General features: G+C 39.5%; 1 protein-coding gene and 1 non-coding gene across 5 annotated transcripts; both read right to left on the reverse strand.

The window, feature by feature from the left end:
- Positions 1–785: 785 nt before the first annotated feature.
- On the reverse strand, positions 786–23,671 carry MYBL1 (MYB proto-oncogene like 1). Of its 4 annotated transcripts, XM_035319186.1 has the most exons (17): positions 23,279–23,671; positions 23,001–23,082; positions 17,450–17,552; positions 17,253–17,324; positions 15,602–15,694; positions 14,319–14,539; positions 12,358–12,541; positions 12,062–12,136; positions 10,335–10,439; positions 8,859–9,092; positions 8,207–8,572; positions 7,603–7,745; positions 7,091–7,205; positions 5,240–5,356; positions 5,050–5,154; positions 2,879–3,058; positions 786–1,072 (listed from the first exon to the last, which is right to left on the reverse strand). In XM_035319186.1, the coding sequence occupies exons 1-17, from the start codon at positions 23,304–23,306 to the stop codon at positions 944–946; spliced, it is 2,352 nt and encodes a 783-aa protein (XP_035175077.1). In that variant the 5' UTR covers positions 23,307–23,671; the 3' UTR covers positions 786–943. The 4 variants fall into 4 exon arrangements, with proteins under 4 accessions (XP_035175077.1, XP_035175075.1, XP_035175074.1 ...); XM_035319184.1 differs by lacking the exons at positions 23,001–23,082; positions 23,279–23,671 and adding an exon at positions 20,701–21,166 and having other exon boundaries at positions 10,335–10,436; XM_035319183.1 differs by lacking the exons at positions 23,001–23,082; positions 23,279–23,671 and adding an exon at positions 20,701–21,165.
- Positions 21,398–21,487, reverse strand: TRNAY-GUA. The gene is given in 2 exon segments: positions 21,398–21,433; positions 21,451–21,487. It is a non-coding gene; the product is annotated as a tRNA-Tyr (tRNA).
- Positions 23,672–24,601: the final 930 nt, after the last annotated feature.

A 24,601-nucleotide genomic window follows, 5' to 3' on the forward strand; every position in this document is an offset into this window, starting at 1 on the left:
GGTTATAGTGCAATCTTTATGTAGATGTAACATACAGTATAGAATTGTACACTTCACCTTTGTAATTCTTCTGCTATACCATACTTTAAGGTTAAACTTGTCCTTTTTCATTTCAGCTGTTTTAACAGGAAACAACGTTGGCTTCTAGACAACCTGCATACATATAAATATCTACATTTAAGCTTTAAAATGAAAATAAATTATAAAAAGACTCCTTTCCAATTTACAAAATTTTCCCTGTTCCTACATACTGTACAATACATTCAACAATCATCTCATTTTGAGATTTATGAAGAAAATACTGATGCTTTACACTAAAACCTAATTCACCCCCTCTGCCTACTTCTAGTACCATTCGCAAATAAATATATTTAACACTGTAGTTAATTTCACTGTTTTGCAGCATACCAAAAAATTAGTAGTGCAACTTTCTATCCTTCCTTTTTACACCTCTCCATTGTGTTTCTTTGTATACTAGAAAAATGCTACATAAGCAAAAGCACATTCAGTCACGTATGTTGCTCATTCAGAAACCATTAACAATCTATAAACCTACTCTATATCAAAAATGCACTAGCAGAAAAAAGCAATGCAAGTCAAAAGAATAAATATGAAAAAATAGACTTAAAAACTGTAAGTTGATGTGTACTGCAATGCTCTTTACCATTCCTTATAGTATTTTAGGGTGTTACTTTTTTAATATGTAAGAAATGCATTGCAGGACTGGTTGTACTATCCCTTTCGTAGAGGGGATAGTGGAGGTTGTACTATCCCTTTCCCTTCACGTCTGTTCTTTGTCAGTCAAGAGAAGAAAAGAAGCTTTAAGGTTTCCCTTAGCAGACTGTCTCAAAGTAAAGACTTAATTCACAAGTATTGTGCTGGAATCTCCTTCGACATTGAATCAGTTTCAATGGAAAGAGATGGTTGTCAGTTGCAGTGACCATCACAGAATCAGAGCCCTTGAAGTGCTGTTGGTAGCTGTGTATGTGCTCAGATATCTTCTTGCTTGTTCAGTCATGATAAGTTGATCTTCTGTTTTTCCGTAAACAACTGCTTCCCATTCATAATTTGACTGCATAAAACAGAATTCAGTTAAAAAGATTTTCTTTTAACTTAAATACTTCTTCCTTAGAATTAAGCAAGTCTCATGCAGCCTTCCAGAGTAGTAATAACTTATCAAATTCTAGCAATACGGTATTTTAGTGAGAAGGATTCTAGTCTACTATACAATACCTAAAACCTGTGACAAAGCTCTTTCACACCCCCCCCAATCCAGCTCAGCAGCAGTGTATCTGTGTTACATTTTTAAGCTATAACACACACCAAAAAATGCTCTTGAAAATAGATTAGTTCAACAATTGAAACATAAAAGAGAAGTTAATTAAGTCATCTTCTTTTGGATATCTTTCCCTTTAAACATGCTAAGTTGAACAGGCAGCAAAACACATTATTGACAGCTGTCTGGTGACACCAAGGAAGGCAAAATGTTTTGGCAGCTGAAAAGATACTGTAAAGGACTTCATTGAACCAAACTGACAGCTGTGGAAGAACAGTAAGACATCTTGGGGATATATTAGAAATGGCAAAGGCATTAGGAGTAAAAATAATGAATGGAAGAGTAATTGAGCCACTAGTCATGCTTCTTCCATGAAGTAAATCCTGCACATTTACATGAGTTATTGAACCTCAAGCTGATTTGTAGCAGCTCTAAATTGGACCTGACACCAGCAGACTGCAGCATAATGAAGAATGCAAGATTCTAGTTCATGCAGGAGGGAGGGAGAGGAACACGTAACAGAGAAAAAAAATCACAGAGAAAATCAGCCATTTGAGCTTCTGTGTATTTCATGGAAAGGCACCATGTTTAGAGGAGCCAGTAAACTGAAAGGGAATTTCTCTGAGGAGAAAGAAGGAAAAGATTAAGATGGTTTAACAAGAATATTAGTAATAAGCCTTCCTTTCAAGCATTCAGAAGTGCATACTTTTCGTTCAGACAGAAGTATTCACCTTTACTGCAATTCACAGCATCTAACTCTGTTTTGGAACAGCTATGGAACAACTATGCGAAAGTTTATTCTTCCTTCTCATTAAGAAGTATCAGAAAGAAAAACTGTTGGCTCTGTACTTAAAAACATTGTTAGAGCAACTAAGTGGAACATGGAAGATCAGACTCCAGGTGCCTTGCCTTTCTTTTTTTTTTTTTTTTCTCCCCTTAATTTATTCAGACAAGTAGATGTTCTGAGAAGACACATTGACTTCCACAGGGCAAATTAGGTCAGGTGCCAAATCAGTCAAAGAGAATCTCTCCCTAAACCTGTTGGTCAAGACACAAGCACACCCACACAAACTAGGTTCCACTAGCTGAACCAATTAACAGTTTTAATGATATGGAAAATACAGAGTTGTACAAGAACAGGCACTTTACAAGAACAAATTACAAATAGAACCTGTGGACTAATTCTGCTTAACGAATCCCACTGGGGTTATTATGAAGCAAGGACCAAACAAAATCAAGAAACGCAGGTGCTGTGGAAGTTCAGTTTGCAACAAGTCAGTGCTGCAAACTTTCTTAGTGCTTGACTTGAGCATCCAATCCTATCTTCTACATCTGTGCTATCCTGACCCCTCCACAAGCACACATATTTAAATCTTAGGGAGCATTTATTGAAGCATCAGGGTCACATTTAATGAACTAGGGTATGAGCAAACACTTCAAGGACCATACAACCAATTTATGAGAAATATGGATAATGGAAACACTGACTCAAACTAGATAACTGAATAGAACTGCTGTAGATGTTAGAAGACAGAAACAAGAAAATAAATTATTTAATAGTTAACCAGCTAACCAAACTAACAGAATACTTTGAAACCAGACCTGAAGAGCTTTCTCCATTTTGGCATTTTTTGAAGCACATGCATTCAGTTTCTTCTTAATTACTGCATTTGCTTTGTTTGATGAATTTGTATCCTGTTTTTCTGATGTCAGGTTACATCTGTTGTCATGTCTTTCCAACAATGGTATCATTAATAAAGACGTAGTATATACATTTTCTGACTATTAAAAAAAAGCAGGTAGGGAACATGAATAATAATTAGTATTTCATGAAAATAATAGTCAACTGCTGTGATCAGAGAAGCCAAAATGAAAACAAAGCAAATACTATCAGACAGACCCTAGGAAAAAAAAATGAAAGGAAGTAATGAACACTGCGTAAGCAAGCCAGCCTGCTCTATTCTAGGATTCACAGTCAATACTGAGCACAGTAAAATGATTAGCTGCTAGCATGGGTTCAGCATCACTGAGTAGATAGTTTCTCTCTTCCATATAAAGCCTTGCTCTATCTGATGTCATTCTGTTAAGAGCAAACTTGATCAAGTCAAGTAGTAACTACAGAATAATTTTAAAGAAAAAAAAAAACACCTTGTAATTCAGTTTAGTACAACCCTTGTGAAAGTACGGACAAGGAGACTATAATAATAATAATAAAAAAAAACATGTCAGGATCAGTATGAGGGGAAGAACTGATTTCAGAACTGAAATAAGCACTGGATTGGCTGTTCCACAGAAGAGTTCTATATGCTGATAACATTTGTGGAAATGAAGAAGAAAATAATCCAGCTTCACTACAGCAAAGATGGAAAAAGGTATATGGCAGTTTTAGAGAATTAAAATAGATGAGAGTAACTGTGGCATACGTACTTGTTCACTTACAAAAATACCCCATTAAAATGTGTTTAACTGCCTTTACATATATACTCCCTTGGACCTCATTCTTAACTTACCTCCCCACTGACACACAATTTCCGCTTAAGGACTAGCACATTTTTAATTTTTAGATCAGGTATTAAACCTCCGTCTCTTTTCATAGGAGACAATGTTCTTGTTGCACCAGCATCCCTCATTGAAATGGAGGAAAAGCAGTTTCTCCCAATCCACTGCCTCTAACACAGCAAAAACTCATAGCGTATCTTGGTTGAGGCCTGATAACCTGACCATCAGTGATGCACAATATATCATGCCATAACAAGACGTTACTCAGGGATCGCTGAATATTTGTTTCCGTTTTGAATGGCTGCAGCAATGAGGAATACAAGAAGCCAAAAGGTGTTCTTGGGGAAGCACAGAATTTCCACTAGGTGGCAGAGCACCTGACACCCAATAAAACCTAGGCTTGTAGTGCAGTCTGAAGCATTTAAGAAGGGAATTTAGAAAAACAGCTACAATAAACTGAAAGGGGTATGACTTAAGCACTTGTTCGTTTTATCTCCTACCTCTTGAACATGACTTAACACCTGATTGCAATTCATAGACATTTGCTTTTTCAGAAAACAATGCAAGTGCTTAATGAAGAACTATATTATAATAAAGCTTTCCCACAAACTACAAAACTAAAGATGAATTTATTCAGTCACTCAAGTGGAAAAAATATTGGGGCACTTTTTAAAGAAATGAAAGACCAAGACAGTGCCATCTCTGAAGTCCTGATTTCTTGGTTGCTGAGGGAGAATTATTTGAATTCCTTTAGGCAGAGGAAAACCACAAACTTTATCTCCACACACTTGGTATTTCTTAAAGTATTCTGCTATTATGTGAAGTGGGAAAAGGAAAAACATGCTGCCTCATATGCAATTATGTATCCTCAAATCATGCCTACCACATTGTCAAGCATGCAAAACACGGGCAAATGCCATCTACTTGGTGAATTACAGAGAGGTTCAGTGTGCTGTGTATGCTAAAGCTTATTAGTTAACCAGCATGGAAAGTATGCTGCTGTAATGGCAAGCCTGCTAAGCATCCATGCCACTTCACTAGTCAAAATTTCCTGCTTGCCTGCCCTGAGGACCTGAAAGAAAAAAAATCATGAATGGAAGACCAACATTCAAGTATTGCTTAAGTACTTAAAGTAACATTTCAACATGAAGGTGATTTTCACTTCATAGATTTATGATTCTAACCTCTATCCAAAGTCTTTTAGCTGCTACAGTGAAAAATATTCAATTCTATGTTAATATTGCTGCCAGTGATGCTAATAGTTTAATACCCACCTGTACATCCAAACCACTATCTTCAGCAAAGAGCTGGGCACCAAGCTCTTCTTTTTCCCATGGATCTAGGACCAGTGATTTTCTGACTTTTTTAGAAGTATTGCGCTGCAATAAATGTTTTGCAGAGAAAGGTTGTTAAATATTATTTAAGGCAGTTATTTCCTATCTGAAATTATTATTGTGAAATTACCTCCTGCTTGCAGCTTTTATACACAGAGTCATCTTCCTCCTTGAGAAATATATCTGTTCCAGTTTCCTCTTTCAAAACTTCCCTAATGTCTTCCTCCAAGAAGGCAAGTGGTTGAGACTAAGTTAATTAAAATTGGAGGAGAAAATACAGGAAGTCTATTAGTTTCTATTTTTTACCATATTCTACATCTGCCAGATAAAAGATCTTGCAAAACATAACAGATAAAGGATTTAAGCCATTGTAGTTAATAAACTACAGATCAACATTTCAAGACTACTCAGATTTTAAATTCATGTTATTCCACATTATTTGTTGCCAGATAAAGCATATACTTGCACACAGTGCCTCAAAAACAAACAAACAAACAAAAAAACAAAAGATAGCATCAAAGAAGACATGAACTATTTGTTCGCATTTATTAGCGATGATAGTTACCCATTAACAAAGGGATAAAAATTCTTTATATACACTAAGCACATAAAGACATATATGTGTATATGCACACAAACGTACTAAAAAGTGTACTATCAAAGTATGACTCTTGTTGGGAAAGGAATTTATATCAATCATAACACAAATCTTTGAATAAGACATTGATAATCCTAAGTACAGTACAGAATTTCACAGAAGCCATACAGATGGCTCCTTTGTGTACCAACAGGAGAAGAATTCCCTTAAGCCCTCAAAATTTGATTTTGAACAGGAGGTTAACAGTGGACAGAAACAGAAATGCCAAACCACTCCATTTGCATAGTGAGAGACTGTGAATCTATAGGGTAACACAGATGGTGCCAAGCCCTGTGGCAAAGTCTGAGCTACCTTCTGTGTTTGCAAAAAAAGAAGTAGTCAATATACATTGGCTGGAATTTTTTCAGAACTTTAAAAGCATATGTCTACTGAATTCCAAAAGTTATAATGCATTAGCATACCTTAGCTAGGCTGAGAAGGGAGCAAAAATTGGATTAATTGAAAAATATGTAACATTATTCATAGTCAACTAAAAAAAGGTCTTCTGTGACAGCCAGATGAATCAGAAGAAACATGAATCGCTGAATTAGGGGGTTGCTTTTAGGTTGAAGAAAATTCTAGAGTTCACTCAAGTAAAACCCATAGGAGGGATATAACACTTCTAAACATCTTCCCATCCAAAAAAAGCTCAGAATACTAGCATGCTGTGATCATTATCTGGTTTCAATCCTAGCAGTACAGAAGAACCAAAACCAAAAAAAAAAAAAAAAAAAAAAAACTCAGCTCTCACATGGCCCAGAAGATTCAGATACTGCATTTTTTCAAGTCAAATGTGAACACTGGTTTAAATAACCAATTACAGTCACATTCATCTTCTCCAGTTTGCTCTTACAGGGTTATCCGGTTGGAGAACACACCCCCTTCCACTCGCTCACTTATACTTTTGTTTGAAAACCAGAATGCTAAAGTATTAAAACTAAGTTCTCAGAAAATGATGTTACCACCTAGAAGGAGGTACAGTGTTAGCAAGGCTACACAAATTTAAAACACCTCACAAATGCAGAAACAATGTTTTAGTCTATGTCAGTACTCCCAGAAGATTACTGTGAGTCAAGTGTTTGCATGTACTGAATGCCAGTATGAAGGCAATGCCTTCATACTACACTGAAGGATACCAGTCTGTTCCACATAGAAAGTCTGAAACATATTAACCATGTTATTTTATAATCCATGGTCTAGCTGTTCTCTTGGATAATGCTGAAATTCACTGAGACATTAGCGCTGTTCAAAAATGCTTTTTAAGATCATGCTGAGGCTCACAATATCTTGAAAACAAGAGGGGACAAATTAAAAAAGAAGAAAATAAATGATGTCATCACATACCGTAAGTTTAAGAGGACCATACTTTTTTTCCTGAGCAGCCAGAGCATTTTTAAAAGGAGTTGGTGTCCTTGGTGTTGAACCCAACAGAGATCTTCTGATTGTGGGAGTTCTAAAACTATTCCAACATAGAGAAATGTTCACACATGCATTTTAATATTTTACTTTATCAAGAGTAATGTAATAAAATTAATCTAACAAACAATTTAAAAATACCTTAATTCACACAATACATACCACCACCATGAATCAAGAAGTATTAAAATCGCCATGATATTGCCCCAGGTATATAAAAACTTTAATTGGATTTTGTTCTGTATTTCAAAAAAGGAAACATTTTAACCACCCGTTAAATTAAAAACAGGAAGCCAGTTTATGGTAGTACACAAATATTTAAGTGTGAGGGTTTCTAAAACTCATTCATAGCATACAAACAGGTAGACTAATTTCTCAGCGTTTAGAAAAACTTGTGTATATTGAGCAACACCATCAAATGCTTAATGTCATAACCCTACCCGACGTTTTCCTTTTGATCTTTTGGTGTCATTTCCTTGTGTAGAGGAGTCGTAATGAGAACTTTCTGCCCACAGATTGGTGTTGATGTGAATGCAGGATTTTCAAGGTTAAATTGTTCATTTCCAGAGCAAGTGTTGAAAAACTAAGCAGAAGAGAGAAAAACTAATTCAACTTAAACGACAAAGCTTCACCATTGTACTGAGCACTAAAAATATGTAAGCATATATCAGAAGAGCTTTTACTGATAAGCCCCAATAAGCTTTGGCTTATACTCCACGACATTTGCCATATTTATCACTGAAACTTGTTAAAATTCTTACTGCTTGTTTATGCCTTAGATAATAAGCTTCTATCTACAACCATTTGCATGAGAAAGGGTGAACTGAGACATTAATTCCCCCCAGCATGAAAGTTAATTTTCAAAACAAAGGAAACCTGTTCTTTTAAAAATTCTTTTTGATAGATCTACCTTTATACACATGTTTTAAGAAGTTTTTAGACATATTTGTTTAGGCTGCAATGTATTACAAGGGGATAAAGTAATTGTAATTTATAACGCACACTGCACACTTCCTAGTTTGCTGTATTTAAAAATAAACTCACCTGTGATGGAGAAAATGGTAGTGTTTTCACTGGTGTATGCTTTAGTGCAACATTAATGGCATCGTTACATAAGCCATCATTCAGTTCATTAACTGGTGATTGCCCAACACGCAACCTCTTCTTCTTTCTTAGGATAGTAGGTGGAGTGCTGAATTTTGTTAAGTTTGGAGTTGTTGAACAAATTCCTTCTTCCTCACCACTGACATTGTGTTTTTTGCCATCAAGCACAATACCGAGGTTAAACTGGCACTCTGCAGCCCGTTCGTTGTGTTGAATCCGCATGAGTTTTACTGGAGCTGGCTTGACAGGAGATGCAACAGCCTCTGAAAGGTCAAAACTGGTGACATCGCTCCAAGCTACAGGATCCTATGGGGCAAGATACAAACCAGTCAAATACTAGCAGGCTTATCTGAGATTATTTCATGACTCGACAGTGTAACAGCTTTCTACCTTCAGAAGCCATGTACTTTATTATACTCCTTCCACACAATGCTACAACTCCAAATGCTTTAAAGCAGGCAATAAAACAAAGCACTCAACATGGGTGAAACTACAGACAAGTGCAGAACAAGGTATTTACAAAAACATTTTATACCCATTAAAGTTTCAATGTCCCTAGATAAACTTTTTATTAGAATGAATACAGACTTACAGATTCAATAAGCTCTAGTGTCTCTGCAAATTCAGGAATGGTTTGTAGAGATGATAACACTGTGTTCGCTTCCACTGCCAAATACTTAGTGGGTGAATTCTGCTGAACAGATGTGCCCTGGGTCTCATCCATGCTGTAGAACTCGCTTGTTTGTTCCCCAAGGCTATTTAGTGTATTAGGCATACAGTCTTCCATGACAAAACTTCCAGACCAAGCAGGTAAATTTCCAGCTTGCTAAAAAGTATGAAGAAATATGTTAACCTTACTCAACTTAGAAGCTGAACAGAATCAGTTGTTAAGTGGGGAAGAAAATAAGTAGTATGTGGGAAGACTAAGCTAAACTATTAACTTTTACTTTTTCAAACACCAATTATCTGTTCACATTAATGCAGTTAGTGTTCTCCTTACGTTAATATACTAAACATTCGCAAATCCTGTCAGATTTATATCTCAACCCTCATTCACATCTTATACATGCTCGTACATAGATGATTACTGGTTGTATTGGAAGCCATCTGTGATGACATTTCCCATGTTCCTGAACATTAGCATATTATAAAGTCATCTTCACTAAAGTACAAGGTACGTTTTAAGGTTAGAAACTGTTCGTAAAATGTGACGTACTTCCAGTACAATCAGAGATTTTTAATGAAGATTCTACCCTGACAGCTTGCTTAACTTCTAAATGGCTATCCAATTTTATTACACCACTTAGTGCTCAAAAGATCCTAGCTTGCACTGAAAATCTAAAAGCAAAGTATATTCTACTATATAAGGAGAATATTGCACCGTCTGAAGAGAATGACAGAAACAGCTCCACCATATAAAACTGGAGGCTGACCTGTAATCTAAATTACTGATCAGTAATCTAAATTACTGATTACCGATAGGGTTGTTTAAGTATCCAATGTTGCTCACAGCCCTCTGTTCCTGGGGAATTGACTGTCATCTACAAGCTTCTCCCATTCTACTCAAGCACATGAAAATTATGTACAGTGCAAATTTACATAGTATTTGACATGTCCAAATGTAGATAGTAAGTACTGCAAGCACACACCGAAGTTTGACAAAAACATAATACACAGGACCGGAGATAAACTTTTGAAATCAAATAGTACAAATCCAATATATCTTTCACTTTTCTTTAATGGACAATTAATTGACGTTGCTGATCTATAAAACTGAATTGCAGTGGTATCAACCAGCATTTGCTACCCTTTGAAAAGAATTAAAATTGTAGGCCTTAAATTAGGAATAAGTGTCAAATTGCAGGTCACATTTCAGTTTAGAGAACGGCACTAAAAATATTTTGCTTCAATTTAACTTATAGAGTTTGTTTTACAACTGAACAATAGCTTTGATTTTTGAAGTTCAGATGAAAAAATACCATACAAATCCAAACATGCATGACCAAATTTCTGAAGATTAATCTCAGTAAAGCATATTAAAATATTTACAGAAATGTACAGTCCTTACAGATGATACTCGTTTTCTTCTGATTTCATTCTCTGCTGACATAAGCAGCAATTCAAGTTCCTTTATTTTCTTTTCTTTATCAGGATCATCATCAATAAATGACTGCTGAAAAATTGAAGAAAGAAGCCATTACTATTTTCCACTTCTGTCACCCCTGCACAGCAAGGATCTACATCATACTTCAGCTACATTTTTACCAGCGATCTGCACATAGCTGGAACAGAGCCATTCCAGCTTTGTCATATTTTGTAATGCAGGAGTCACTTGCAAGTAAATCAACTCCAGCAATTAACAGGAGATAGATCTGGTGTTAAAGTAGTAAACAAGCTAATATGGTTTCTAATGTGGTCTATAAATTTTAAGTATACTATAGCACTTTTAAACCAAAAAAGTTACTCAGTTCCACCCATCATAGAAGCAACAGTATTGGCGTGTTTGTGTTTTCATGTGTTTCCCACAATTTTGAATTATTTGTTCTTCCCTCAACTAAGCATGTAAGAAAGTGTTTCAAATCAACATCTCCTGTCGAAATGTCCAGACAAACCATTCTACCATTACTATCAGAAATGAAAACAAGTTAATCGTGTTCTGGTTTTATTTTGTTTTTTAAACCTCCCTAAAACTTTCTAATAATGCTATAAATACAGGCAAGTGAAAACATGCCAGGAGTTTCAAAACTAGTCATACTCCCTGGTTTAGGGAGGATTTCAAGGAGCAGCAAATGTCTTAAACATCTCTTTATTATAGTACAATCCAGAGTATCAGAAGCTATATGAGGCTTTGTAAGGATTTGTATTCTTATACTGGGATCAGGGAAGAAAATTCACTACAAAGCAGATGAACTGCACAGGGAAACTTAAAGTTAGGTACAGTGTTCTGCAGAATGAATATAACATGCCTAGTGCAAACAAACTGTCAATGTTTCCCTATGTCAAATTGTTTTACTAGTTTCAATCTCACAAAAAATCTTCCAGGAAGTCATATTGCAAGCCGAGATCTACATTCAGTCTGCACCACACAAGGAATTTCAAATCCAATTTAAGTAAACAAGAAACGTGAGCAAAAGGGAACTAGTACCAATATGTTTTTGGTGGGTTATTTTTTGCTCTACAGTTTCTCAATGTTTCAGTATTCAGAATGCTGCAAAACAGCATTTTCAGCTGATTGACAAGTGTTCATCAGTCACAAAAAATAAAGCGTACTGAGAACAAAAAAGTACAGCCATAACTTTTAGTTAAAGATATTTGAATGGAATCTTTCAAATATTGTTACATTTAATACATACATAAAGTAGTAAAAACCCATCTTTAAATCACACAGGAGTTAGGTAAAACAAACAGGTTGTATTTTTTATCTAAATATTTCACTAATAACTCTTTTAAGCCATACTTCCATCAGAAATAAGCACAACTCTGGTGTTTACATACTACATAAAGAAATAATGTATTGTGCCCTTCATTATCATCTTGTAAAGCTCTCCTAAGGAGGAAAAAAAGAAAAAGAGTACAACAAACAAACCCAGCAGCACTGGGATTTATGAAGACAGCTCCTTTTTTCCAATCTAGAACTACCTATCGATCAAGTCAGAAAATCTACTTACAGAGGAACATACAGAAATTTAGATGAATGATAAAGACTTAGAGACATTTTGAAGTTGTGTGTTTACTCTTCATTTTACAGCATAATACACAGTACAGTCTCTTCGTTTACAACACACAACAATTTACCTGAACTAAGTTGGCAGAAGCAGAAGTATGTTCTATACAGCTGCCTTCTGGTGAGGCATACTGGTATGCTGGAATCTAAAAGACACAAATCATTTTACATACCCTTAAAAAGAGGCTATAAAAGTAGCTCTAGTTTATTATATATAAAATATTTATTATAGTTTAGAAACCATAACTTACCACATCATCACAAAAATATTTAACAGATCTTCGTTCTTACAGATTTGTTTCTAGTTCCAAACCCAATATATGATTTGAAACTGGGAAGCACTAATTATTCTGAATTTAGAACTTACATGTGTCTGAACAGGTATGTAAAATTGATTCTGAGTGTGCAAGTGTTCCATAGTCGCACAAGGTTTGTGCTGAAGTTTGGATGAACTAGCTCTTTCGGACTTTATACCATCTTGTAAATATCCTTCCTGTTCCACCTTTCTTCGCATTGTTGAGTTCCAGTGATTTTTAATTGAATTATCAGTCCTAAAATGAAAGTGTACAACAATAACTGGTTTCCGTATCTCAGAAAGTTTAAAATATGGCATAGTTCACAGGGTTTGTTACAAGCAGGTTAATCTGAAGCCACAAATCCAGAAAGCTCCAAAGTTCTCTCCAAAGTTCTATCAGTGTTTTTTTGTTGTTGTTTTGTTTGTTTGTTTTGACAGAATTACTAGAAAACCACTCTTTTTCAAAACTTCCTTCTATTGAATTTCAAGTCTGCAGGAAGATAGGAGCAGAAAAGAAAAAGCCTTCGTTCTGGCTGTTATCACGGATAGGAACTTTTTTTCTCAGATACTTGGAACAGGAACATGTTCTGTATCACCAGATCATTTACCCCATGCTAAAAATTTGCAGAATATCAAGCTAAGGCACTCAGCCTACTGTCCTGCAGTGTGGTAAGAGCACAACAGGCAGGGTTTACCATTTGAAATCATCTTTTCTAAAATGACAGTATGCATTCCCAGCCCTAAAGCTCTATGTGAGTTTTGTGGAAGGAATCCCAATCTCTCTTCATGCCCTGATTTTGTCCAGGGAAAGCAGGCATAGCAAAAGACCAGTGCCTATCGCCACTCCCCTGGAAAAAAAAAAAGGCCTGCAGTTTGACAAGCACGGTGAAATCGCTTTCAATACTTGGCAAGAGTAGAGGATGAATGCACTACAATCTAAAATACTAGCAATATTACTACTAACATTAGAGATGCTTGACTAGAGCTCAACTCCAAGAGGTATTCCCCTTTTTCATCCCATTAGCGTTGGACTCTTCACCAATTGCCCACGTCTGGGATCTAACCTACAGGTAAGAAGCTCATCTTTGGTTTATTTTCAATTAATAAGTTACTAAATGAGGAATGCCTCTGTCTTTAGAATTTCAGGGAGGGAAGATGAGATTGTATTCAGATTCAATCCGTGCCCTTCCCATTCCTCCAAAGGATTTCCTGCAATTCATGGCTTCAGTACTTTATCAAAACTTCAAACTTTTGAACACGCATTCCAAGGGACTCATTCTCCCATCATAATGAGAGCTGACATCCCTTATGAACATGCTAGACAGTCACCTCCTGAACATACACACTGAATTCAGAGGGTCAGCTTAACATTGAATTATTAACAGTACAAGGCTAAAATTTTATTTCATTAAACTCTTTATACACTGAAATAGTTTTCTACAAGCATTTAAGTTGGCAATCACACTTGAAACAAAGATAAAGAGAACAAAGCATACAATTCATTCTTAACTTGGAGTCTACATGGTAATCAACAGACTTTGCAATACACGATTCCTAAGCCTGGAGTTCTGAAGGTTACTTAGAGTCTCCTTTTTGAGTGCCCGGTTTAAGAAGACGTGTTGCACAGGAATTAGGAAGAAAAAAGGAAGTCACCCCAAGATGTATGTTAATGAAGGCACTTTGATACCAAGTCATAGGATGTTAAGGCATTCTTTCACTATTACTTGCAGGAACTCTCTTCAGCTCTGCAAGAACTTTTTCAGCTCTTTTAAATTAGATGTATTGTAAGTGAACAGGAGGATTTTGAAGGAACCTGCAGGGTGCTAGAGAACTTTCTCTGGTTTTCTGTCTTTTTAGGAGTACATAACCAAATGCAAAAAATCTTAAAGAGATAAGAATTTCATTATTTATCAAGATAGAGAATTTGTAACAAGTTTCAACAGGTGATCTGACTAGCAAATCACATCGGAAAGAATTTTGTAACAACTGCTTTCCATATTCCAATATTTAACACAAATAGAGTTGAAAAGCACCTTCCAGGAAGAAGTTTTGCTATTTCAGCCCATCGGTTTCCCAAACGCTTGTGAGCTTCGTAGATTATTCTGTCTTCTTCCTCTGTCCATGAAGACTTTTTAACCTCAGGGTTGAGATGGTTATGCCATCTCTCTCTGCACTGCTTGCCAATTCTTCCTTTCAGGTGTTTTGCAATTAGAGACCAGCGCTTTGGACCATACTTCTGAACTAATTCAATAACCTGGAACACAAATAAATGCATGTTATAAATGCAATTCCTAATTTTTCCTACTCAAAAAACCTGAGAACACAGATGAACTCACATTTTTGGAAAGGATTATAATAGTCAATTTAATAAGATGCCTACAGAGGTATACTGTGACTTGGCTTTTTAGAAATTATTTTTCAAAAAAAAATGTTTATTAAACCCAATTTCACTGGGTTTGGAATAGAAGTATATACTGCTGACAACAGATATTTGGATGTTTCAGGACCCCTATCATCCATTCCTAAAGTGACATTAGGAAAGTTGGAAGAAGCAGCTGCTGAAGATGCCTGGTCTGTCTTCTTTCAAAAGCATCAACATGAAACAAGAACCTCTAATCTCCATCCAATCTCTACAAGGTTGGGTTTTTAGTGTGTTGTTTTTTTTTTTAAAAAAAAAAAAAAAAATAGAAGCCTTTCCTCAAAAAGGCTGACAAGAACTGTCAAATGATATATTAGGCAGATCATATTAAGAATTTGACAGGCACTGGTTTTAAACAGCTTACAAATTTTATGCAGTGGCAATAAGCAGTGGATTTGAAATATTGTATGTGAAAGCTCAATTTATGCCTCCCTAAAGTGCAGTGCAGGTTTACAAGGCAAAAATTTGCAGGGCAGATCAACAGAGGGAGAGAGAAGGAATCAAAAACACCGTTATTAGCTTCTTTAAGAGTAGAGCATGACATAATTTCCCTCAGTCCCAACTCCTGTAAGTCTGATGGGTTCAAGATACAAAGGATGTAAATAAGACCTTTGATCTTCAGTGCCATAATGAGATCTCTACTTTGTGAGCTAGAGTTCAGCTAGCAAGCTGAGCAAAGGGAAATGAAACACTCGAGCAGACCAGACACTCCATCTGCTTAAGAGCAGCTGCATTTTTCTCTTCACATACAGCAAAATATAATATGTAATTCACTATGTCACAAGATGCATCTGACATCGTGTGGGAATGAAACCTAAGAAAAAGGTAGACACTCTTAGCAACCTTATGTCAATTTTATTACAGTAAAAGAGCACAACATCAATTAGTTCTCATTACCCTCTGATCTTCTTCTTTAGTCCAGGGACCTTTAATCAATTCCGGGTTTAGTACCTTCTGCCATCGATGCTGGCACTGAAAATCTGTACGATTCTGAAACAGAAGACCAGTGTAGCTGGTTAAACTTGTAAATACATAAGATTATAACATTAGTTAGCCAAAATTATTATATTATTTCAAATTAAAAGACTTATAAAGAACCTATACCTAGAAAAAAGATCTGAGTATCTCAAATGCAACTATTCTCAGTTCTTTACTACAGTGTTAAGGAGAAGAGATTTATATCAAGTTTAGCTAACACACACTAATTAAACAACATTGCTTTTTCTGCTAAGGACAGATGGTGCTTTTCTGTAGCTTCACTAAGGATCTTTTGAAATATTGTTCCCAGTTATGAAAGAGAAGCTTTCACTTCACCTCCTAAAAAGCATCTGTAATAAAGTTTGGGACTACTAGAGTAGTTGGTCAGATCCCTAAAAATACACAGATAAGAGCCTGTCCCAACACAGCATAATAACAAACCTTTTATGACACTGGGATACACTAATTTGCTCTCTTCAGTGCAAGCTGATGGACAGCAAGTACTGATTTCAACACTTCGTTGGGCTTGTCTACCATGCTAAGACAAAGTTAAATGAGAGGTAGTCTGCAAGACCTCAGAAAATACCCAGAACCCTGGTACATCTAAAATTAGGTTGAGCACAGTACCTTCAAGTTAATCCCAAGCAGACACTATGTTTAAACACTAGAGTTTGTAAAAAGAATAAATAATTTCCTGGAGAAGACAAGCTTTGAAAGACAGACTTTTGATAGAGGCTACCTGTTCCTATTTTCAGTGCAAGAAAAATTTGGAATTTGTAGCCTTGTAGTGTTTTTACCTTCCATTTCTGAAATTACAGCATATTTTGAGAAGCAAAGACGTATGACGGGATAAAGCAATCAAGTCATTTCAGTTCTGCTTTAGCAGCAACAAATTGAAGGAGAACACAGGCTGCATCTCCTCCTTTGAGTCACCTGCTAGCAATCTTCACTTTTTGTGGAGAACATTACAACTATTTATGAAATAGTTGTAAAATGCCTTTTATTGCTGTTAACTGAAGATCCAGTTGGTCTTCCTAGCAAAAGAGCATCAGTAACACAATGCCACTCCTGTCAGCCTCCTTCAGAGCAACTGAAGATATCGTTAGGTGGAAAGATTTTATTTGTTAGGGAAGCTGACATCACTGTAACAACAACACAAAACACACCACACAGAACAGAAACATACAAACACCTTTTCCTAAGGTGTTTAGGAAATTGATCCTGCTCCTTTGAAGCAATCTTTCAGGTGCAATCCACTCTCCTAACTGCTGGATACCCAGAATATATTCCATAACTAAAACAAACAGTAAGTGCGAACATAAGGCTTTTTTTTTTTAAAAAAAAAAAAAGTCATTTTAAATCATCATCCAAATCCCAGTCAGAGCTAATAAGGTTTTCTGATGTCTGAGCTAGATTTCAAGTCCAAATTACAAGCATCCTTTAAAATATAGACATATATTTTTAAGTACTAAATGCTTCTGGTTTGTTTCACCTCAATTCCAAACTACACATATGACCAAAATAAATAAATATTACAAGGGAACTTAACTGAAGCAAATATTCAACTTACTTGTAGATGACTAGCAATGAAAGCCCAATCATCTGTACCATTTTGTTCCACCAGCTTCTTTAGCCTTTCATCCTGTTAAGACATAAGCTCAGCCAATAAATACTATGTGCTATCTCAATATAATATTAAAGAATAACACATTTCAGTACGCTAATAATATTGAATAGGACTGAAATTAAAGCAAAATAAAGTATTACCTCGTCCCGGGTCCATTTCACCCTGTTGCATATCTTCTTCACACCTTTTTGCTGTGGGACTTCATAGTCATGATCTGCATATTGACGGTCATCTTCTTCTTCACTGCAGAGTACAACAGAAGAACGAAGATGTTAGAAGCAGAGTTTAAAGTAACTCTGAATAACTTATTTTTTTCTAAACTTCCTTTCCAAGCTTTTTCTCCCCTCAATCCATATATATTGTTATGACATACAGAATTTGCTTGAACATAACCTCTGCCTCCAGAAGGGGCCTTATAGTCACTATGTCAAAGGAACAGAATTAGCTTCAGTTTCTAGGCCGTATACTGGAGTACGGACAGATAACTCATTCCAAGTCAAGACTTAAACCTGAAGCAAAAGATATTAAAATAATCTTTTCGTAACATATTTATGAACCTTTATTTTAAATAAGCAAGCTTATAAAATGAATGGGTTTGCTAGGCTGAAAAGATACAATTGTATCCTGTCTCCATAACTCATACAACAAACACAACAAGGTTGCCAAGCAATTCAGCGTCAACTTGAGATTTTAAATGGTCTCCTGCCTTGAATAAGAGCATTGCTTCAGTGTTACAGGAACTAGAGACAAATCCCAGCTTCGAAGACAGGGTTACCGCAGCAAGAAATAACTGCGCTATCAGTGCTGACCCTCCAAGGTAAGAGTCAGAGGGGCAGGAAGCCAGGTAGCCCTTGTGGCTCCGTGTAGATCACGCTCCACCTACCGGAGAAACACCTCCTTCACAGCCTTGGCAAACAAAGCCTTTCGAATGAGCACGGTGAAATGCTTCATGGAAACATCTCTTAAACGTGTCAGTCAGTGCTTCGCGTTAGGCAGCCGAAATCCATGAGATCGTGTTCAGAACTACGTTTATTAATTCTCCTCAGTCTCGAGAATTACTTTTTTCAACCAAAGGTAAATAAATCCCTTCCCAGTAATGAAATGAACCTGTGCTGGTATCCTGAGAACTGATGAGGTGTCAGAGCTCTAAATTACTTCTCACAACTTGCAGCTCAGCCCCACAGCACACTGAGCAGCCGTTCGTGTATACGAGTTATTTCACATGATGCATCTCCTCCACTGATAACGTGAGCGCACAGTCCCTTCAGGAGAATACTACTTGCTTGAAAGCATTACTACAAGGCAGGACATGCCAAACTCTTGCAAAGCCAGTGTATTTAACGCTGCTTCTACATCCTACACTACATCTTTCATGAGCATTTTCCCTGCTTAATGTCATGATGCAGCAGAAATAGTCATTAACACATGCACACATTAAAACTCTGTGGAGCCAGTAAGATGCAAGGCAGGAAACTTGTCTAAAGGTCAGTATTGTTGTTCCCTTATCTCAAAAAAAAAAAAAAAAAAAAAAAAAAAAAAAAAAAAGCTGCAAATCTATTTTATAACAACGTTCGTAAGAGTTTTGCCTTAACTGGCTTAGGACTTAAGAAAATAGGATTTAAGCTTGCAGGTAACTAAGAGCTCTCCCTCTTCCCCCTTTTTTCTTTTTTGTCTCTTTCCCCCAGGCTCTCAACAAACTTCAGGAGCGTATCTTGGTATTATAATCCTGTTTTATACCAAGGAAACCACACAATCCACTTATACCTAAAAGTCTGGCCTGGCGGTTAAGCCCTTTGTCAATATGACCTCCCCGCTCAGGCACCGCACAACAACCTAATTCAAAAACGGAGTCTTCGGTTGTGTGAAAAGTGATGGGAGATTAAAAAAATAAAATAAAATGAAAACAGGAGAAAGAAGAAAAGAAAAAAGGCAGTGACGCCGAGAGCGCCGGTAGGAGCCGGCCGGCGGCCGTTGGGGTCGGTGCTGCGGTTCCGCTGCCGGAGCCTTCCGTGGGCACCGGGGCCGGCCCGGTGCAGGGCTGGGCACGGCCGAGTGTAAATCACCCCTACGGGGACATTTGGGGCTGTCAGCTTAAAATTCCGATTTGTGAAGAGACTTTCAAGGGTGTTAGGTTGTTCATTTGACGTTTTGCTCAGTTACGGAGCTGGACTAAAACACCACGTGAGGGGAACTCAGGCACCGAGGTTCATCAAATAATAAAGTAACGTGAAACAATAGATGAAGTACTGCACGGCTGTGCAGGCTGTCTTTAAAGGCACTCCTTAGGTAAGTTTTATTTTGTAATTCTGAGGTGAGAACCATTCACAGAAAAAAAGAACTTCCAAACACAAAAAAAAAAACAAAGTTTTAACAAAATTAAAGTCAATTCCATCTAGGGGTGAACCAGACTTGTCTCTTTTTACCGCACGCTTCAACCCGTGACCTTGAAGGCACCTTTCTGTAAACTTGCAACTGGGATGATTTAGTCTGGGGGAACATCATCCACCACAGCATCCCTCTGGGGCTACCGATCTCTCCCCAAAGGTTCCCCCGCTATCCACAGCCAGTTTTATTTTCTGTTCTGACATCAAAGCGCTCCGCACTGATAGATAACGCACGCTAAAGCTTTGTGAAGATGAAACTATTGTTTGCAGTAGCACGGATGAAAGTATCTCGTTACAGGGCGCAGATTAGGAGGAACAAAAACACCGTGAGCTGACTCCTGCAAGCAAAGCCTCCCAGCGCATCTTTGTTCCCCAGGCCAGCAGCACCCCAAAGCACTCCTTGCTTGCTTCACTTGCAGTTTTTCAGAAAATGGCTATTAGCTTAGGAACTGTTTTCCCGTCAGGGAAGGTGTCTGTAACTTTGCAAGCACGCCCACTTAAACGAGGAGCATGAAGCCACAGTAAAGCCCAGATGCCAGAGGTAAGTTACACGTTAGCAATAACCACAGAGCATCCTTTTCCCTTCTCGTTCCTCCTTTACATTTCTTTATCGCTTGCCAGAAAGTGATTTGCTATTTAGGTCAAGAACACGGAGCAGTAACAGAGCTCCCTGAGACCCACCTTCTGAAGGCAGGGACACACCCATCTTCGTGTCAGCAAGAGGAGAACCGCACCAAGGCCACCTGGGGCTGGAGCTCCCGAGAAAAACCTCCTCTCCCAGGAAACCTCAGGCCAGACTGCGACACCCCCAAACCGAGAAGGCCCCCGGCCACACCGCGAGGAGGAGGAGGAGGAAGGAAGGCAAGGCAGACCGGCGGGGACCGCGGCCTGGGCAGCGGACAGGGGGCACCTGCAGGGCGGGGGGGAAGAGGAAGAGGAGGAGGAGGAGCAGGGAGGGGAGGAGGCGTTGGCACCTGGCGGGGGCCCGGGGCGCGGAGCTCGCTCACCTGCGCGGCCGCTTCGCCATCCTCGTTGCGCACCATAGGGGGGGCCGCCACGGCGGCGGGGCGCGGCGCGGCGTCCCCCGGCCCCCGCAGGGGCCCGGGCTCGGGCTCGCCCTCCCGGACGACGGAGACGGGCACCGGCGACCAGAGGAGGAGGAGGCGGCGGCGGGCAGACAGGGCTCCGGCGGCGGCCCCCTCCTCCCCGCCGAGCCCCGCGGCATCCGCGGCGAGCTGCCGGCCGCCCTCAGCCCCGGCCCGGCCCGGCTCCCTCGGCCCCGGCCATGGCCCGCCCGGACGGAGCGCGCGGGGCCCGTCCGCCCCCTGCCCCTCCTCCCGCTCCTGTCAGCGCCGGCCGCGGCCCCGCGCTCGCGGCGGGCTGGGCGGGTGCCGCCGAATCTCGCGCCCAGGCTCCCTCCCGGGCCGCCGTTTGAATCTGCGCAGGCGGACTGCGCGCCCATTGGCCGCCGCCGCACGCGGCACGGGACGCCCGCGAAGGGAGGGGGGGCGGGGGGCGGGGCCGCGCGGCAGCCGCGGGCGGGCAGCGGGAGGAGGGGCGGCGGGGCGAGGCGCGACGGGGAGCGGGCTCGCCCCCGCCCTCCCTGCCCCCCCACCCCGTAACCCTCCCCCGGTACCAGAACCGGCCTGGAAATTAAAAAAATAAAATAAATTCGGTGGCGGCCTCGCGGCACAAAACCGAGCCTCCTTCGAGCCGGAATCGAACCAGCGACCTAAGGATTCCCGCGGGCGGCGCCTCTACAGTCCTCCGCTCTACCAGCTGAGCTATCGAAGGGAGCTGCGTGCGGCCGCCATTCCGCGCCTCACAGCCCTCCGCCCTCACCGGGAGCGGCGCTGGCCTCATTTCACGGCTATCGTTGTTATAAAATAAGTGTCTTTCACACACGTCCTGTCACAGCTGCCACCCAGAAATCAAAGTTAGGCTTTCGGGGTGCTGCACGTTTCCCACACGCACTTACGTGCCCGGTTTGTTGTGGGATCTCGCTGCTCTGCCTGGCTGCACTTAAAGACGCATCCTCCATCAAAAGGCAGGGAGAATCCAAAAGCGACTCTCTGTAAACATGAATTCATGGTGCGTGGGGCGCTGTCACACGAGAGGTCACACACAACGCACACATCCCACTTACAGAAACGCAGTTACTGAGAGGACAAATACCTGGACCCCAAGCTGCATCACTAAAATACCCAGAGGGCTGGTAGGCCCTGGGGGTGCCTGCGTCTCACAGGCCTTGCAGGTTGGCGTCTTGGGGTCCATAAAATGCCACGTGTCAGGAACACCCCTGTTCTTCTTCCTAAAGTTGCATGTGGGACAAATCAGATTAAAAATGCATATTCCCCAGCACAAGCAAAAATGAAGGAGGCTGTGTCCGTTAGTAGGGGTTTTAGGGTGCACCCAAGGAAGAAACAATGAGGTTCCTGCTCCCAGGGCCTCACCTCTGGTGCTGAGCAATTGACCAAGGTGGGGACGCAGGAGCAGCCCCGTAATGCACTGCCACGCAGGAGCACGGTCTCCACACCACAGAATCAGCCCTCTTCCATTTTCACCTCCTCCTAAGCACTGATGCCCTGTGGTTACACGTGCACTTAAGCGAGAAATGAGAAATGTGGGTTTAAATCATGCCCAGCTATCCCACTTACTGGGTGGCTGCTCTAACCACTACCTGCTTAAATATTAAAAAAAAAAAAAAAAAAAAAAAAAAAAAAAAAAGGAAGCACCCCAAACATCTCACCACATCCTCCTGTGGCTGCATTTACAAAAACATGAACTCTGTGCACCTCTGAAGAGAAAAGGGTGTGAACACCTGCCTTACAGGTATGGCTTGGGAGTTCCTGAGCCAAAAACCATGGGAGCATCTTCCTGCAACTCTGCGAAAGACATTCCCAGAGTCAGCTTTCAGAGGTACTTGTCCACTCTGTTTGTTCACCTTATGACTGATTACCATAGGGCCCAAACATCAGTATTCTTCCTTTATTAACACGCTTTTTACTTTGATGGTCAAAATAAATCATCCAAACAGTACGTGGCTTTGTATTTCAAACACATTCTTTGTCTAACTTCAAAAGCTGGTTCACTTACAGAAAACTGTTAAACACCAGAATAGAAGAAAAAACTTTTTGAAGCTGTAACAGCCCTGAAATCCAAGCTACATTCCAGCATAATCTGTGTATTTTCTAGATATTCCCCTACACAAGTCTTAAGCTTCATGTTATTCGTATAAATTAATCCTTATAGGTTCGGAGCTTATACACACAGACACAGACACACATACAGATGTTTATGTACGTACACATTATGCTCAGTGTCTCTCCACCCAGTGGGGACGTGGCTCTGAAGCAGGGTTAGCGAGAAACCTTGGCTTGCAGCGCCCCCTGCACATGCACACAAGAACCTCGGTCCTTGGTACCATAACACACCGCAGGAGGAATAACAAAAAACAACCAACCAAAAAATTTACATGCATTACGAACCTACTATCACACGTGTAAACTCGTACCATTGCATCTTTCACAGAACAATAATATATATATATATTTAATTTACAAGCAGTCTTTGCCTGCTGCTTACTATATAGGTGTTCAGCACCAGCCTGCATTCATTGTGATTTGCTTTTAGTATCCATCCAGAGATGACAGCACAGCAGGTTTACCCACATCACAGCTATGACAAGAGTCTTTGAACTACAAAAGCTGTAATAAAAAAAAAGACAACAAAACACCCTGGGACAGGTATTGTGTCATCAGCCTCATATATGATGAAATGTCATCATTTAGCATTCATTTATATTTAATTCAGAGTCACAGGAACCTGAAATAAAAATATTGTAGTTTAAATAAGTACCTTCTTCTATATTCCCATAGTAATACATATGTTCTTAATTTGTAGGAAATGGATCCTAACGAAAGCATCAGCTGAGTCAAACTACTAAATTAGTAAGTACTGACAGTCCTGCTGTAGAATATATATATATATATATGTGCGTATATATATATATATAACACGTGTTATGACATCCAGTAGACACTCTCCTTGGAATACATCAGTAAGCACATACACACCTCACATAATACATATTTTTAATCTTGTATGTATTACTGTCTTGTGTGACAAAGTCTAATATTATGGAACCTATTCTACAACATCTTGTTTGTTTTACCAGCTGCTTATTTAGAAAAATCCCTAAGAAAGCAGATATAGACTGGTAGTCTGTCTCTGTGGTAGGATACAGAGTGTCTCCCCCTAAATGCCACCATTTTCACGTACTGTCCAGGCTGTCACTGCCTACAAGCCATCAGGAACATCCTCAGCAGACTCCTAGCAGAACACTCACCAGCCTGCTATATCTGAGTCCCATTCTACAAGATCTGCTTTATACCTTCACTTGTGCTTCCAGAGGCTCCCTTGTCACAAAGGAGAGCTCCATTCCAGCCTAGAGCTGAAGAACATGGCAACCAGATGCAAAAACACTGCTGCAGGTTCATGTTTGCAGTACGAGGCAAATTATCACCATCACTCCAAGCTGATGGCACTTCAAGTGCCACTTCGCCACTCCCTCACTGCCTTAGTGGAGTCTCCTGACAAACTGAAACCAACTGGTATTTGGATTTGTAATTAAAAGGAAGAAATACAAGTTTTGTCTTCTGATACCAAAATGACAGGAAGAAAGGACACCTGCACATACTCTGATCCAGATGATTTGCTAAGGTGAAGTACTCAAAGATACAGTGATGATCCTGTAATTTGCCCTGTTATTCATTCCCTCTTGCTGAGCTTTCTGCTGAACTGCGGGAAATATATATATATATATATACACACATACGCACACATATATATATGTATTAGGCATTCATTATGCATCTGATCAGCAGCAGATCAGTGACTGTTCCTGCT

The sequence above is a fragment of the Oxyura jamaicensis genome, chromosome 2 (genome assembly GCF_011077185.1).
Source record: "Oxyura jamaicensis isolate SHBP4307 breed ruddy duck chromosome 2, BPBGC_Ojam_1.0, whole genome shotgun sequence".
Classification (NCBI taxonomy): domain Eukaryota; kingdom Metazoa; phylum Chordata; class Aves; order Anseriformes; family Anatidae; genus Oxyura; species Oxyura jamaicensis.

What these genes read in the sequence shown, in the direction of transcription:
- MYBL1 (XM_035319183.1), bottom strand. Translation starts at nt 21,155, where the DNA reads ATGGGCGCGCAGTCCGCCTGCGCAGATTCAAACGGCGGCCCGGGAGGG. An exon ending in CTTCTGCCAACTTAGTTCAG is followed by an intron (nt 10,440 to 12,061) that starts GTAAATTGTTGT and finishes TCAATTTTTCAG; the next exon opens with CAGTCATTTATTGATGATGA. An exon ending in TACCATTTTCTCCATCACAG is followed by an intron (nt 7,746 to 8,206) that starts GTGAGTTTATTT and finishes TCTTCTGCTTAG; the next exon opens with TTTTTCAACACTTGCTCTGG.